We start from the raw sequence: 15,415 nt of genomic DNA on the forward strand, positions 1-15,415 counted from the left end.
TCCCTCATTTAGAACGCAACTTAGCCTAACTCGCACACGTCCTTATTAGAATATATCATTACAAAAATAATACGATTTATAATCTTTATAGTTTCATGTATTTTAAGAATATGAAGATATTGATAGATTCGTTTTATACTGAAGTGCTTTCTGTGCTTGAAAAAGCAATGAAAAATTTGATGGGAATGAAAGATGCTTCATATATGAAACAAACAAGAAAAATTAATATTTCTAATAAGTGTTGATTTCCATATGGCAGCACAATTTGTGGAAAGTATTTACTGTTTATACTTGTTAATAATTATTAATAATATCAGTAATGAAAAGAAAGTGTTGAATTTGACATGTATGATTATGTATTGTCAATTTTTAAAAAAATTTGCAATAAAGTTTATGAAAAAACAATAAATGATATATACATACATATGTGCTGTGAACGCGATAGTAAGTAGAAAATGCCAATACAGTTCCGAATTTCCCTTTTTGGCAGCATTGCAACACTTTTTTGCTAATAAATAAATAGTTTTTTTAGCGCACCTACAGGAATTTAATTCATGGAAAACAATTATTATATAAAAATTTAATAATTAAGATCAATTATTATATACAAAAGTACCAAATAATATATAAACTGTTTGGTTATGTAGTCACTATACAACGTTTAGAAGAAATTTTTGTAGTAGCCTTATATCGCATCAAAATGGATGTAGTTGTTATATTGGATACAACTGAAGGTGGTGGTTCATCTCTAGAACGTCAAATTGCCCTAGAAGAAACAAAACAAGCTGTACAGGTAACTTCATTATATAATTAATTGCTCTAATTTTGTTGTTAATGTTCAGTTTATTTTTAGGCTGTAGGTGCAAATTTCCAACGTGTGCATGTATGTTAAAAAGTTATATTTAAAAATATGTGTGAACATAATTATATCTATATACATATATGTTTATATAAAAATTTTATCACATAGTTTGAAAAATTGGATTTTGGTGAAACTAAAGTTTTGGAAACGTTTTATAATGCTGATGTTGCGATTATAGATTTGAGTATTCAAGCTCAACAACGTCCCTTATTCTATCATTTGGGTGTACGAGAGAGTTGGGGTATGAAGGCTAACATTCTGATCTATAATGATGTTCAGTCCAAACAAACATTGTGCCTTAAAGTAAGTATATATATAACATTTTTATTGTCAGCTGTTTGATTTTATATCAAAGTTCATTACGATAAGATAAAGTTCAAATAAAGTTGATACTTGTAAGTAAAAACTTTAATTTTTTGATGCGGTATCTATGTGCATGCCCACGCCTACACAAACAAAATTCAAATTACAAATACAACAGCACTGTATTTTATTTTTTGTTTGTTTATTCTATCTACATACTAACGTAAGCCCACATGCGTATAGCTTCGTTGGATTTTGTTGCCATCACAACGCTTTGTGGGTAGACTGGTTTGTTTTGATTTGAATTTGTTTTGTTAAGCGTTTTTGCATTTTAATATATGTAAAAAGAGGAAATTGCGCTAATGTTTACATTTATTTTCAGTTATCATGTGCTAATTATACTTTTTTGCCTTATAAACATAATGCGGAGTCTTCTGTTTGTAACTTAACAAATTACAATAAAGAGTTACCTGCAGACACTAAAATCCCAACATTATTGTCTGGTTTGAAGCGTCTCTTACAAGATGTGGAAATACAGTCAAAGTAAGTTACTTAAATTGCATTTTTAGAATTGCACCATATATGGTATATATGGTAGCATTTTATATTTTATTCTTTGGTAATGAAACTAGTCATTTTTAGAACACATATGAGAGAAAAGTTTTTATCTGATCTACGGGATGCCCGTGAAAGTTGTGCTACGAATTTAGAAAAACAGAAGGTTTTACATGAAATGCGGCGGCGTCTTGATGATTCTCACGTGCTATCTGGGGAAGTTGTTCATAGTTTCATGTGCTCTCTACGAGATGTGCAGGTATTTTAAATGAATATTATTTAAGAAACTGCTTTTTTTTTATAAACTCTATTATAGGACTACGATGCAATGGTTCGTTTGGTTAGTGATTTAAAAAATATACCAAGTACTCGAAAATATGTTGAGACTGGTAACATGAGTTTCTTATATGCGTTTGCCCTTAATAGACGTAATAAAAAGGGTGATAGAGAGAAAGCTTTAGAATCCTCACTTAAGGCATTGGAAAAGAAAGAAAATGAATTTCCCGACATGTTGTGTTTATGTGGACGCATTTACAAAGATATTTTTGTAGAATCAGATTATTCAGACATGAGTAGTCTGAGAAATGCTATTAAATGGTATCGGAAGAGCTTTGATATTCAACCCAATGAATATGCTGGAATAAATTTAGCCACATTGTTAGTAATAGATGGTAAAGAGTTTAGTAACACAGAAGAATTGCAGCACATAGGCATGACATTAAATAATTTAATTGGAAAAAAAGGCAGCCTTTCGTCACTGTTGGAATATTGGGATGTAGCTACATTTTTTGAAATATCTGTTTTGGCAGAGGATTATGCAAAAGCAATTCAAGCCGCTGAATGTATGTTTAAACTTAAACCACCTAACTGGTATTTAAAATCTACAATTGGAAATATATCTTTAATTCAACGTTCACGTAAGAAATCAGATGATCTGCAAAATAGAGTAGAAGGTCATGTCTTTCAATTTTGGATGGACTTTTTTTTAGAGGCTACAACTCCTGAAAAAATCAGTAACATACGATTTCCAATCCTGGTAATAATGTTTATTATACTATTTTAAAATATAAATCATAACCGTATATATATGTATATATATAACAGATTTTAGAACCACAAAAAATTTATATGCCTAGCTACGTTAACATAAATATGGATGCCGATGAGAAATCGATACAAATTGTAAATATATGTCTTGCACATTCAAAAAATAAATGCAAAAAAGTACACGACTTTGTATTTACTGCATCACAAATAAAATCTGTTAGCTTGTATAAACGTGACGATCGTTGTGCTTATCTATATGTGCATCACAATTCAGATGACTTCCAAATATACTTCCCATCAACCGAATGTCGACAGAAGTTTTATGAACTTATATTAGAAATGGCATCTGATCAGGAAGTGTTTGTTAATCTTAATATAGATGACACACGCCAGATTGAGGTAAGCGGTACTTAAATATCTTATTTACTATAAACAATAAATTACATAATAAATTGCATAATATATACCACTTTGATTTTCAGTACGAATATGACTATGATGATCAAAATCGTAAAATTATACTTGGTAGAGGCACTTATGGAACTGTTTATGCAGCACGTGATAGGCAGACACAAGTGCGTATTGCTATTAAAGAAGTGCCAGAGAAAAATTCACAAGATGTACAACCATTGCACGAAGAAATCAAGTTACACTCACAATTAAGGCACAGAAATATTGTACAGGTACATATATATTTATACCACTACATGATAAATTACTGATATAAATATATAAAATGTGTTTTAAAGTATTTGGGATCCCATTCTGAAGACGGTTTCTTCAAAATTTTTATGGAACAAGTGCCTGGAGGTTCCCTTTCCGATCTCTTGGAAACAAAGTGGGGGCCATTAAAGGATAGTGAATCTACGATGGCATTTTATTCTAAACAAATCCTAGAAGGTTTAAAATATTTGCACGAACAAAAAATAGTACATCGTGATATTAAAGGAGATAATGTACTTGTTAATACATATAGTGGTGTGGTGAAAATATCGGATTTTGGTACCTCAAAACGTTTGGCTGGTATTAACCCCATGACTGAAACTTTTGCTGGTACATTGCAATATATGGCGCCAGAAGTAATCGACCAAGGCTTTCGCGGTTATGGACCGGAAGCTGATATATGGTCGTTTGGTTGTACAAATGTAGAAATGGCTACAGGAAAGCCACCTTTTATTGAACTTGGTTCTGCACAAGCTGCTATGTTCAAGGTTGGTTACTATAAAATTCATCCAATTATACCAGAAGAATTATCAGCTATGGCAAGAAATTTTATATTACGTTGCTTTGCAATCAGTGTAATGGATCGTCCAACGGCTGCACAATTATTAGAAGATCCGTTCTTATCAGAGTGTGTATTATTATACTTTATATATACTCTACAATGTAATAATTGTTTTTTTTTATCAAAATTAGTAAACATCGAAAATTACGTTTAGGTCCACCAACTACTTCCGACTTTGGTCGTAGTATATCAGTTCCTGCAGACCGTTTAGTGCATAAATCAAATAATCCTGCATTAATGACATATGCCAGTGCTACCTGTAATACTCCTACAACTCCGGAATTAGAGTACGTTTTGATTTTGATTTATTTTTCATTTTGATATAACATATGCATGTATGCATGTTGTAATGCTATATTCTTAAAAAAATTTAATTTAATTTGTAGGGTTAATCATTCTTCCTCTGTTGATATTGATGAGTTGCCCAGCAATCAATTTATTTTAGAACGACGGAACTCATCTGGATTTTTGTTATCACCAGAAATAGAAGCATCAACGCCATCGTTGCGTACCCATACCAGTGAAACTAGTGAAACAGATGGCTTTTATCGTTTAAAGAAAGATTCGCAACGACGAACTACTTTGTCAAAAGTTTTGGCACAAGATGAGAATAAAATTTGTAATATTTGGTTAGATCGGATTCAAACAGATCGTAAAATAAAAGTCTCTATCACACCAAATGAATTACAAATGTTAATACGTGGATTGAGAGAATATATAATTAGCGAAAATGAAAAAAATCTAGAAAGTACTATAAATGATTTAAAACAAAGTTTGAATTTTGATGCAGTGGCTTTGGATCATTTACATTTAGCGCTATACTCTTTTCAAGATGCTGTTGTTACAGTATTGCGCTCACATTTTATTAAACCACATTGGATGTTTGCTCTAGACAATTTAGTCAAACGTGCGGTGCAAGCTGCAGTAACCATTCTGTCTCCAGGTAGAACATACGCTCTTGAATCAATATATTATATAAGCGTGATTTTATAAAAAAGGTTTATATTATAGAGCTTGGTGCCAATCTTGCTGGTAAAGAGCTTTCTTGTAATGATGATGAAAGTGTTCACAATCAACCACACACCTCAACCGATAGTCAAGAAAAAATATCAACTGAACATGTTGTAACAACACTTGTAGTTGAAGAAGAATCAAGTTCAACTCCCACGGAATGTCTTAGGATTCTAAAAGATATCAAAGAATCCAGTCGACAATTTCATCGTCAGCATTTGGATTATCAAAAACAAAATTTAAGAGCACTTCAAAACATAAGTAAAGAGTTAGCTCATATTTATATGGGCCCTAGGCGTACTAGGTATATTGTTTTAAAGTTAATATTGTTCTTATTATACAAATTTATTTTATATAAATTTGTGTATACGTATTATTATATATTTATATATAAATTTATAAATTTTTTATTTTATTTGTTTTTTTTTAATATTTTTTTTTTCTTACTTTTCAATTTGTTTTATTTTTTTAGGTATTCATTCAGAAATTTTAATAAAAAACCGCTGAGAAATTGTAAGAGACAAATCTTCAACAGAACACACAACAAACACAATTTCAGCATATACGAAGTTGATGAACAGTTGCAACAATGGCTAACTCAACACGATATTGATGAGTTTTCTAAATCTATTATATTAAATGAAGGATTTACTTTTGAAGATTTTATTCTAAATATGGAAAAACTTGATCTTATGCGTTTAGAATTACGGTAAATAAAATCCACACAATTATAAATAAAAAACTCTTTATAATATACCTAAATATTTTTCAGGTTGGGAGTAGAAGTAAAAGTTTGGAAACTCATCTCCCAAGAACGAAATAACTTAGATACAGTCGATAATCACCACTTGAGAAAGTCAAAAGAAGATGCTTTTAAATCAGTTGCCTTAAATCATAGTAAAAATCGAAAGCGTTCAAAACAAACTGAAAGCGAATATGATTCGTGTAGTGAATAGGAAAATCATTATTTATATAAACATTTTGTTCGTTTTTGTAACAAGAAAAAGCGTTAAATTATTATTAAAAATAAAAAAAATTGCCATAAAAGTGTTAATTTTGAATTAATAATATATTAAAAGAAAAAATTTAATTTATGCCTAATCGTTCATTTTTAGAATTTAGTCGATTTAATATTCTATAATCGCTACAATCGTCTCAACATTATATTATGTTTTTAGACAATAATTTAAAATACTTCATGTCTCTGAACAAAACTAAAAAATAAAAACAAAACATTATAACTTTTTAAGTTTTCTTGCTTTATTAATGTTTATATATATTTTTTTTAGTTTTTTTAAAGTCTTTATGACATTGCATTTAGTAAATATCTTTATCTTTTTAATACTTTTTAGAAATATCAAATTATTTTTATAACTAACTCGAAAGCGTTTCGTTCTGTTGCTGCAGTTGTTTTAGTTGTTGATTTCGCTGTTGTTGATGCTATTGTTGTTGCTCCAATATTAATAGATTTATGCCTTTGATTCATTTTCATTTGTTGTGGCTTGTGATTGTGCATCACTAGCCTTGCTAGCATCCTCAACTTTGCCAAATACACAGCATGGACATTTTTCTTTAAGTGCAAGACGATATTTAGGATGGCTAATTAAAAATATAAAAACAAAATAAATAAATAAAAATAACTACAATTATAAAAGATTAAAATCCTTTCTCTCTAACCTTATACCATAGACGATTGGATTGTAGCATGCAGCAGATTTTGCAAAGCATGCACCCCAGATTGTATTCAATGGTGTCAGTCCTTCAAATTTGAAAAGGCCCATATTGTTAATGACAGTGTATGGTGTCCATGCCATAAACCACAGTGAAATTGTTACCAATGCAACTTTTGCAAGTTTACCTTCAGCGCTTTTTTCTGCATCCTCAGATGAGCGCAATGATTTGACATTCATTTTCTTGGCTTGTTCACGCATAGCTTTCTCGTGAGCTGAAACGGCCTGTTAAATGGACAATACGTTATATAGCTAAGCACGTTACAATTATAAGAATTACAAACATACAGCAAGAATAAACCAATAGGAGTGGCATATGAGGAATAATGGAATGTAATATACAAAAATGGTGTAGAAAATGAGGTAAGAGCGTGGATTCCAGTCGCGCTCCAAATAATCAATGCCACATGAGGTTAAATTACCCTCTGGGACATATCTGTAATAAAATTTAGCATTTAATTGAACTGTGTTTATATTAATTATAATATATCAATGAAATTATTGCAACATTCCTATATATTTCAATTTAGATCCAATTCAAAACGGATAAAAATTATTTGTATATCTGTATGTTTGTGCCAAATATGTGAAATTAAAAATAATTTAAATTAGGTAATAAATCTAATCAATATATCAGATATATCAGTGAAACTTTAAGAAAGTTGTAAAATTTTATGTTTTAATATTATTAAAAGGATATATTGCAATTATATTCTTGACATGTTATTTAGGTATTATTACTTACCTACTCCAGCCAAACACAGGGGCTAGAGTCCATATGCTACCCATCGCCCAAATGAATGCAATCTTCATTAAAGCTAATTTTATAGTCATTGGCCGACCCGCAACACCCTTAACAATAACTTGGTAACGATCAAGTGCGATCATTGTCATCGACCAAATTGAACTGCAACCAAAGGCAGAGCCTAAGGCAGCATAAATATCGCACATCATAGGACCAAGCACCCAGGTCTCGAAGTACAAATTAATTCCCATCATTGGCGTATTTGTAATCATAATACCAAAATCGGATATTGCCAAATTGATAACCAAAAGGTTTGCAGGAGTGCGTAGGGATTTTGTTGTTGAAAAAATATAGAGCACCACGCCATTTCCACACCATGAAATAAAACCAATACAGATCATATAGAAAGTTAAAATTTTAGCCCAAATGGGATCCATAGCTGGAAATTGATTCCAGTATGGATGAATTAAATGTGCCATGTCGGGTGTAACCTACAAAATTTCGGATTAATGTAAAACTTGAGTGCATGTTTTATTAAGTTTTTAGAACCGACCTTATCTGTGACGGACCCATTGGATAGAGCCGCAAAGTGTGGCCCGAAGGCGGATTGCGATGCGAAACTATTTTATATAAAACACAAAAAATATATTTGAATTTTTTTTTGAATAAAATCTTATATTTGTTTTAAATATTGTAAACACTTTTTTAATACTTAAAAGCACTAAAAGATCACCAACGCACCTCTCCATACTTCTATGAATAACTTATTCAAAAATTTTAAATATTTAATTTACGAAATAAATAACAAATTAAAATTTTATCTCATTTCTTAACGACTTCCAATGTTTTGAAATATTTTTCCTTTCACTGGAGTGGACTATACGCGGCGACTTGGTCGTATAACCTGCAGTCGTACCACAGCCTGCACTGCTTTTTATAGTTTTTGAATGCAACTTAGAACAGCTTTCTCCATACATTTTTAGGGTTAAATTTAATTAAACATTAACTAAAGCAAAAGACACATGTCTAAGACGTATATTTTGAAAATACTACAAAAGCAAAAAGATAAATAATTACGAAAATATAAATATTTAAACAAAACGTATTTATAAGTCGTTTTGCGTTATATACAATATTTTCTATTATTAAGGTTTTCTGCCATCTTAAGAAGCAAGTGGAGCCAATGCCAACGTTTCATTTCAAAGGTTTCGTACTTCAATGCTCTTGTTGAATATAGTATACGTATATAAGTTTTTTTATTTTATTTTTAATAATAAATAATAATATTTGACATTGTGAAGACAGAAATAGTCATAACCAATTTCCAGCTGGCTTAAGCATTTTCCAAAAGCATTTGAGAATCGATATTTAAAAACGATGGGTAAGGGTAAAATCATAAATTATTTTAATTTAAATATAAGTGTTAAGTAGGCTATGAAATATACAGATTGGAGGGCCGCAGAAACAAATACATACGTTCAAAGTTGTTTTGGAGAAAAATAAAAATACGATTATCATCTTAAATGTTGTTTTATCAATTTATTAATTTAAACTCATTTATTTTTATTTGGTATACCATAAAAATAAAATGCAGTTTTACCAGTACACCAAAAAAAATAAGCGTAATTGTTGTAGATGTCGCGGGCCATATATAGCCCGTGGGCCACGCTTTGGACAGCCCTGATCTAGTCAATTCTAAAAGATTAAAAAAAATAAAGTTGCAAATTTAAATTTTATATTAGATGTCTTACCTGCCAGTTCATTTAAAATTAAATTTTGTTTAGGCAGATTCGATAAGCAAAGAAAAGACAAGGACAAAGATTTATTTTTAATTTATTGACGATACAACTGGCTGACCATACAACGCTGTTTCAAGTATTGCCAAGTATTCATCATCAGTGATGTTAGGAAATAATCGAATTTTTTAATTAGTTTATAGTCCGTATATAATTTGTTTGGACTGTCAATGCCAGGCTTAGAACTAGTAATTTTCATGTACGGTTCTTTTGTTTTAGTATATTTAGAAATATACTAAAAATAACGCTCGAAATAAAAATTGAATTTCTTAAATTTCTTTAACAAAATAACAACTTTACTAAAAAAGTAGTTTTGAGATTAGAAGTAAGCTTTAGTATAATTTCAAGCTCTTTACATTATTTCTGGGTAATTGAACTTCATTATTCAGGACAATTCATAGTATTGTTGCTGATTGTCATGGGCATACAAAAGTAGGGGCTGGGGGCGCTCACCCCCTAGATTTCAAAATGTCCTTTCGGCCCTGGGTACGCACATGCTAATTGTTGTTTCAATTAGATGAAAACTACTATAAAAAGCATTGGTAGACAATCGCAGAATTGAATAGTAGTTTTTACATAATCTACAGAATGCTTTAGGGTAGTTTTGATTGGAGTGGGCTGTTGTAAAAAAAAACAGGTATTAGCGTTGTTCAGGTAAGCGTTTTTGAACACTCTATAAGCGTGGTCAAGTCCTTAATTTTGCACGATTAGCGTTGTTCATACGGAGACTACAGGTCAGCGTATCTGACAACTCTATAAGCTTGGTCAAGTCCTTAATTTTGCACGATGAAAGCTCTGTCAAATGAATGAAAGGTAGTAGAGTGACTGTCTTGGTAAGCTCATCTGCTTTGCATTTGCACGAGATGTCGTTGTGTCCTCGTACCCATGTGAGCTAGACACTGACATCTAGCTCGTTAAGAGAAGCTCGAGAGATATTCTCGAAATAGATATTGTATTGTAGAAATTACTGTAGCGCCTGTAGCCTTAGTTGTATTACAGATAGCTGATATACCCATGTACTATTAGGGACTAGTTATTTATGATTTAAAATCGATTTAAAGTACAAAAATTGTTAGAATTTTTATTGTTAATAATAATAAAATGTGAATAAAATAATATAATAATAAAAATGTAAATAAGATATTTGGTAGCGGTTAGCACTTTGCAAACAATTTTTGTTTAGGTTATTGATTAGTAACACAGTGTCCATAATATAATAATTGTTGTACAAAAAGAATATCAAATGTTAGTTGTATTACCTTTAAATCACTAAACATGTGTTTTGCTAAACACGAGTGATATGAGTGATATTCAAATAAAAATCACTTCATTTACTTTTTAAACAAATTATATATATTAAATTTAAATTATATATATCACTTCTAGCCAGGATGGCGCAGTACAGAGGAATAATAATATTTTTTTCTAGATCAAGTTTCGATTTTACAGATAAATGTGTGTTTGGAAGTTTAATCGTAGTCTCAAAAAAGTTATAGAAATCAAAAGTAGAATACCATTTCTAAAGAATTATATTCAAAATATGTTACATATAAAATCCATAATAAAAGGACAGAAGTGTTGAATAAGATTTTAAGGAAAAATCTCAACGGTCTTAAAAGAAAATTTGGAGAGTCGCGTCAAACGTCGATATAGTTCTATTGCTCTGAAAAAACTCTACTTTAAGGGAAGCAAAATAAATTTTGGTTAATGTAGTTTATTAATTGATTCTAGATGCTTTCTACACTGAATACCCTCCTGTCTAAATTCTGACCTGACGTAATTCTGACCTTTTAGTCGCAATAGCTGGACTAGCTGGAATTAATATTAATAGTTAAAAATATATTTAATAGAAAAGTAATTATAATAATTCTGAGTAAATTGCTAATTGGATTGATAGTGACTATATACAAAAAACGCAACAAATTTAAATGTAGAAGCTTGGCGGCTAAGAAATCATAAAGAAATTTTAAGCGGGTTTCATGCCAAGTAGATTAACCCTAAACTGTAATTTATACTCGGTTTTTACTACAGACAACGACATTTTTTGATTGTTTTTTTTTTTGTACAATTTGGAGTGGATAGGTTAATAAGGTATATTTATTGAGAGCTGAGACATGACAGCACAAAAATGTTTTTCAGAGATAATATTTAAAGATATATATTAAAATTTACCGCGTTTTTTTCACATTTGTATTCATTTTCAAGGCTTTACCAAAGCTTTACTCTGAAAACTATGGACATTCTTCAAATTGGTATTCTACATTCATATCTATTTACCTATAATGATGCGTTGTATTAATGTATCATCGATGTAAATTGTTTGGATCTTGTTTTAAACAAACGATTAACAATATTTTTCAAGAGTTGAAGACAACAGCATAAGAAATCTCTTTCACTTTATTATTATTAAAGAACAGAAGAGTTCAGAACAGAGGAAAATAAATGAGGATTGTATAGAAATCTCTTTAATTTTTATGACTCAATGGGAGATTCATTATATGAATTTTCACTAACAGAAAATGAATTGAGTATAGATTCTTAACATTTGAATTTATTTAGAATATGGTATATTTTCCAAAGAGATAGTGAAGAAGTAATAACACGAGCAGGTCTACAAATCGCTGCAGTAGTCAATAGATACTAAATCCGATAGAAAATAGTCGAGTGTGCATAAAAATAATTCTGAGTGTGTCTGTTTTTCTTTTGGCGAGAGTTTATTCGAGCAGTGCGTAAGGCTGTTGAAACGTTTACGGATTTAATTTTACTGAAAGCGTGAAAAAAATATTTTTAAATACATTTATTTGTTATATATAAATAAGTTTTGTTATTATTTAATATACCAATATAAAGATAGAAGAAATAATTGATGAATATTATTAACTTAATTATTTTCGAAGAATTATTTGATTATTAATGAGTTCAAGTGAAATTAACCAAATTTGAAACAAGAAAGCAACAGCACAAAATCTTTACGAAATAGGAAATTTATATTTAAAAATAGATTTGCTATTCTTAACGAAGTATGTAGTACATGTTTTGAGGGGAAAATGTGAAAAGTAAGGCAGGGAAACTTTATAAAAAATTTTGCAAGTTTCTCAAAATGCATGGAGTAATTGTGTTTTAAAATCAAGTAAATGCAATAATTTCTTATTAAATGTGACAAAGAATAAATATTAATAATATATATATGTATTCATATTATAAAAATATTATAAGTATAAAAGGAAAGTAAGAGTAAGGATTAAAAAAACGATTACATTAAAAAAAAAAAGGAATTATCACAAAAAAAAATGCAGGCATCAACGTCTACGTCAGGAAAGAAAAGTACGTCAGTCATACTCAAATCAACAACAAAATCTACAAAAATTAATACAAACGTTGATCCTAAAAATGAAATTGAAGAGATTTCGAAAAAAATATCAGAACATGCTGATGCCATATATCGTACGTGGAAGTGTCGCGGCTTAGCTCCAACAGAATTGCTTGATTTTTATACGAATGCAACTGCAGCAGAGGCTACAGACGACTTCTTTGTAGCTGATCCGAGCGAAACAAGCACAGAGGGTCTACAAAAGCTTGTCAATACGTTCGTAATTAAAGACAAAGAGCAAAGGGGTGTCAAACAAAACATAAATAATAACAAAAGCAACAGTGGCAGCTGCAGCAGCAGCGGCAGTGGCAGCAGTAATAATAGTAATAGCAGTACCAAAAGCAAAAATTCAATTCTAAAATCAACAGACACGGAAGAAACGACAATGAAAATGAACAATAACTTAATAGCCACAACAAGCAAAATGACGTCAAAAACAAAATCCTCAACAGCAATAACACCAGAGATTTCAACAGCAACTTTATTAACACAAACTGCTGCTGCAACTGATGAAGTTGATATGTTACTTAATAATAAGAGATCAGCAGGAAAGTCAGTAACAACAACAACACCAACAGCAGCAGCAACAACAAAATCAACAACAGTCTCAACAGCGCCAATTTTAAAAAACAACGCATGCGTTAAAATTGTTGAAACAACCGCAGAACAACCATACGAAAAACACAAAAACGTTGCCGAAAAAATTGGCAATGTTGGCGGTACAAGTGGTGTAACAAAGTCGAAAATAATAACAAATCCGACAACGCATGGCAATTCTTTGAGCACGAAGCCGCTAGAACTAAATTTTGATTTTGACTTAAATTTGGACGTTAAAAATTTAACGGAAATTCAAACGCAAAACCTTTTAAAAATCAAAGAATTACTGCAAGAAAATGCAGATTCTACAAAAATTGTAAAAAAAACGAACAAATCGAGTATTGCAACAACACCCACACAGCTTGCAACAACAACTGCAGTAGGCAAAGTAGCAGCAACAGGTTCAGAAGCATCTGCAACAAATAAAACAAATTCAAAAGCAATTACCAAAACTATAACAAATAGCCCAACATTGACAACAATAGTAATTGATAATGATAAAGTAAACAATAAAAAAAATGCCAAAATTAATAGCAACAGTAATGTTGCAGTCAATACCACCACCACCCCCGTTACAACACGTACTAGCAACGTTATTGATAAAAAGGCAAATAATTTTGCCAAAAAGAGCAACGGCAGCGCAGTCGCGACAAAAGTAGCATCTACAAAATTAATGCCACCATCAACATCAACGTCAACATCAACAGCATCAGCATCAGCAGTGTCATCAACATTAGCATCAGAATTAGCATTAGCACAAGTAACACCAGCGGCAGCAGCGGCCGCAGCAGTGCCATCATCAACTAAAACAACAACGTCACCAACAGCAACTGATAATAAGAAGCTACAGCGAGATCAACAGCAACAGCAAATTAGTACTAAAACAAAAGGGGACGATAAAACAACGAAAAGTACTAATAAATTAATTAAATCGGTAACAGCTAAATCAGTAGCAATTGCGGAAAATAATAAAAATATCAATAATAGTAACACAAAAATAATAAATTGTAGTAAAGGAATAGCAGTATCAGGATCAGGATCAGCATCAGCATCAGCAACAGCAACAGCGATCCATAAAACAGAAAAGGATAACAAAATCAGTGTTGCCAATTTACTTGAAACGGAAAACGTAATGGACGTAGCGCGTGCAAATATGCCAGCACCAACAAAAGCAAAAACGACAACAAGATCATTAACAAATGGTTTGGATAAAAATTGTAAATAAAAATTAAATATTTTATATGTGTTTAAATGCCAATTAAATATTATTTAAATATATGTATATATATATATGTATGAAATAAATAGCAGGACGTCCTATACTGACGCGTGGTTCCGTCGCAGAGCGTGTTTTAATGTTCGAAAAATGTCCTGATGTGCGGAATATGAACTTAAATATAAAACGTCCAAATCCAGCAGACACATCGCCTAAACTGTTGGTGAAGGTGAGTTATGCTTCTTTTTCTCAAAGTAGAATATTATTATTATTTATTTTATTAGTTTTAACTAAAAAAAAACACTTGTAATTTGAAAAATAATTATTTCAGGTAACATTCACATATTTATGAGTGTCTAACTCCACATACAGTATAAATAGTGCAGTAAAATATTAAAAATAGGAAATTAAATAGAACTAAAAAACGTAGCCTCAAAAAAAAAATTTTTTTTCAACTTGTTATCTAATAGCACATGAGGAAAAAAACTTTGCAACTATAGCAAAATAGCAACTACGAATATAAAAAACAAATTGTAATATAAAATAAAATTAAACTCTAGAAGAGCACAAATCGTTGATCGATTTTAGGTTGCTCCAACAATAACAACAATAACAACAATTTTTCTAGCAATTGCCAAACCATTTCATTTGATAGAAAATTCTTTTTATTTGTTAGAATATCATTGATTTGCAGTTCTGTACGAAACAGTTTAAAACATATTCACATGATAAATGTTTTTCTAATATTTGTATAACATGATTAAGCACTCGTATAAATACATTGCAGTTAGTATTTCTTTTTAATTTCTTAGTTCATGTCATACCGCTAAATGTATTTATTTACCCCTCACGTGCTTTAAGGCGGTTAAATTTAATAAAATTAGAAATTTAAAAATAA

General features: G+C 30.6%; 3 protein-coding genes across 3 annotated transcripts; 2 read left to right on the forward strand and 1 right to left on the reverse strand.

Annotated features, from left to right (window-relative positions):
- Positions 1-407: 407 nt before the first annotated feature.
- LOC119681815 (mitogen-activated protein kinase kinase kinase 15-like) lies at positions 408-6,124 on the forward strand. The gene is made up of 14 exons (XM_038095104.1): positions 408-793; positions 854-883; positions 971-1,165; positions 1,548-1,708; positions 1,808-1,979; positions 2,037-2,756; positions 2,825-3,166; positions 3,250-3,450; positions 3,517-4,118; positions 4,184-4,339; positions 4,439-4,995; positions 5,064-5,367; positions 5,536-5,772; positions 5,836-6,124. Exons 1-14 carry the CDS (start codon positions 701-703, stop codon positions 6,017-6,019), a joined length of 3,954 nt encoding a protein of 1,317 aa, XP_037951032.1. The 5' UTR covers positions 408-700; the 3' UTR covers positions 6,020-6,124.
- A 189-nt stretch (positions 6,125-6,313) lies between these two features.
- Positions 6,314-8,456, reverse strand: LOC119681816 (opsin Rh1). The gene is made up of 6 exons (XM_038095105.1): positions 8,280-8,456; positions 8,092-8,158; positions 7,539-8,029; positions 7,082-7,229; positions 6,741-7,018; positions 6,314-6,662 (listed from the first exon to the last, which is right to left on the reverse strand). The coding sequence occupies exons 1-6, from the start codon at positions 8,285-8,287 to the stop codon at positions 6,533-6,535; spliced, it is 1,122 nt and encodes a 373-aa protein (XP_037951033.1). The 5' UTR covers positions 8,288-8,456; the 3' UTR covers positions 6,314-6,532.
- Positions 8,457-12,566: 4,110 nt separating this feature from the next.
- On the forward strand, positions 12,567-14,869 carry LOC119675747 (probable serine/threonine-protein kinase nek3). The gene is made up of 3 exons (XM_038086952.1): positions 12,567-14,518; positions 14,610-14,746; positions 14,849-14,869. Exons 1-3 carry the CDS (start codon positions 12,625-12,627, stop codon positions 14,867-14,869), a joined length of 2,052 nt encoding a protein of 683 aa, XP_037942880.1. The 5' UTR covers positions 12,567-12,624.
- Positions 14,870-15,415: the final 546 nt, after the last annotated feature.

Source organism: Teleopsis dalmanni, chromosome 2 (assembly GCF_002237135.1).
Source record: "Teleopsis dalmanni isolate 2A chromosome 2, ASM223713v2, whole genome shotgun sequence".
Lineage (NCBI taxonomy): Eukaryota > Metazoa > Arthropoda > Insecta > Diptera > Diopsidae > Teleopsis > Teleopsis dalmanni.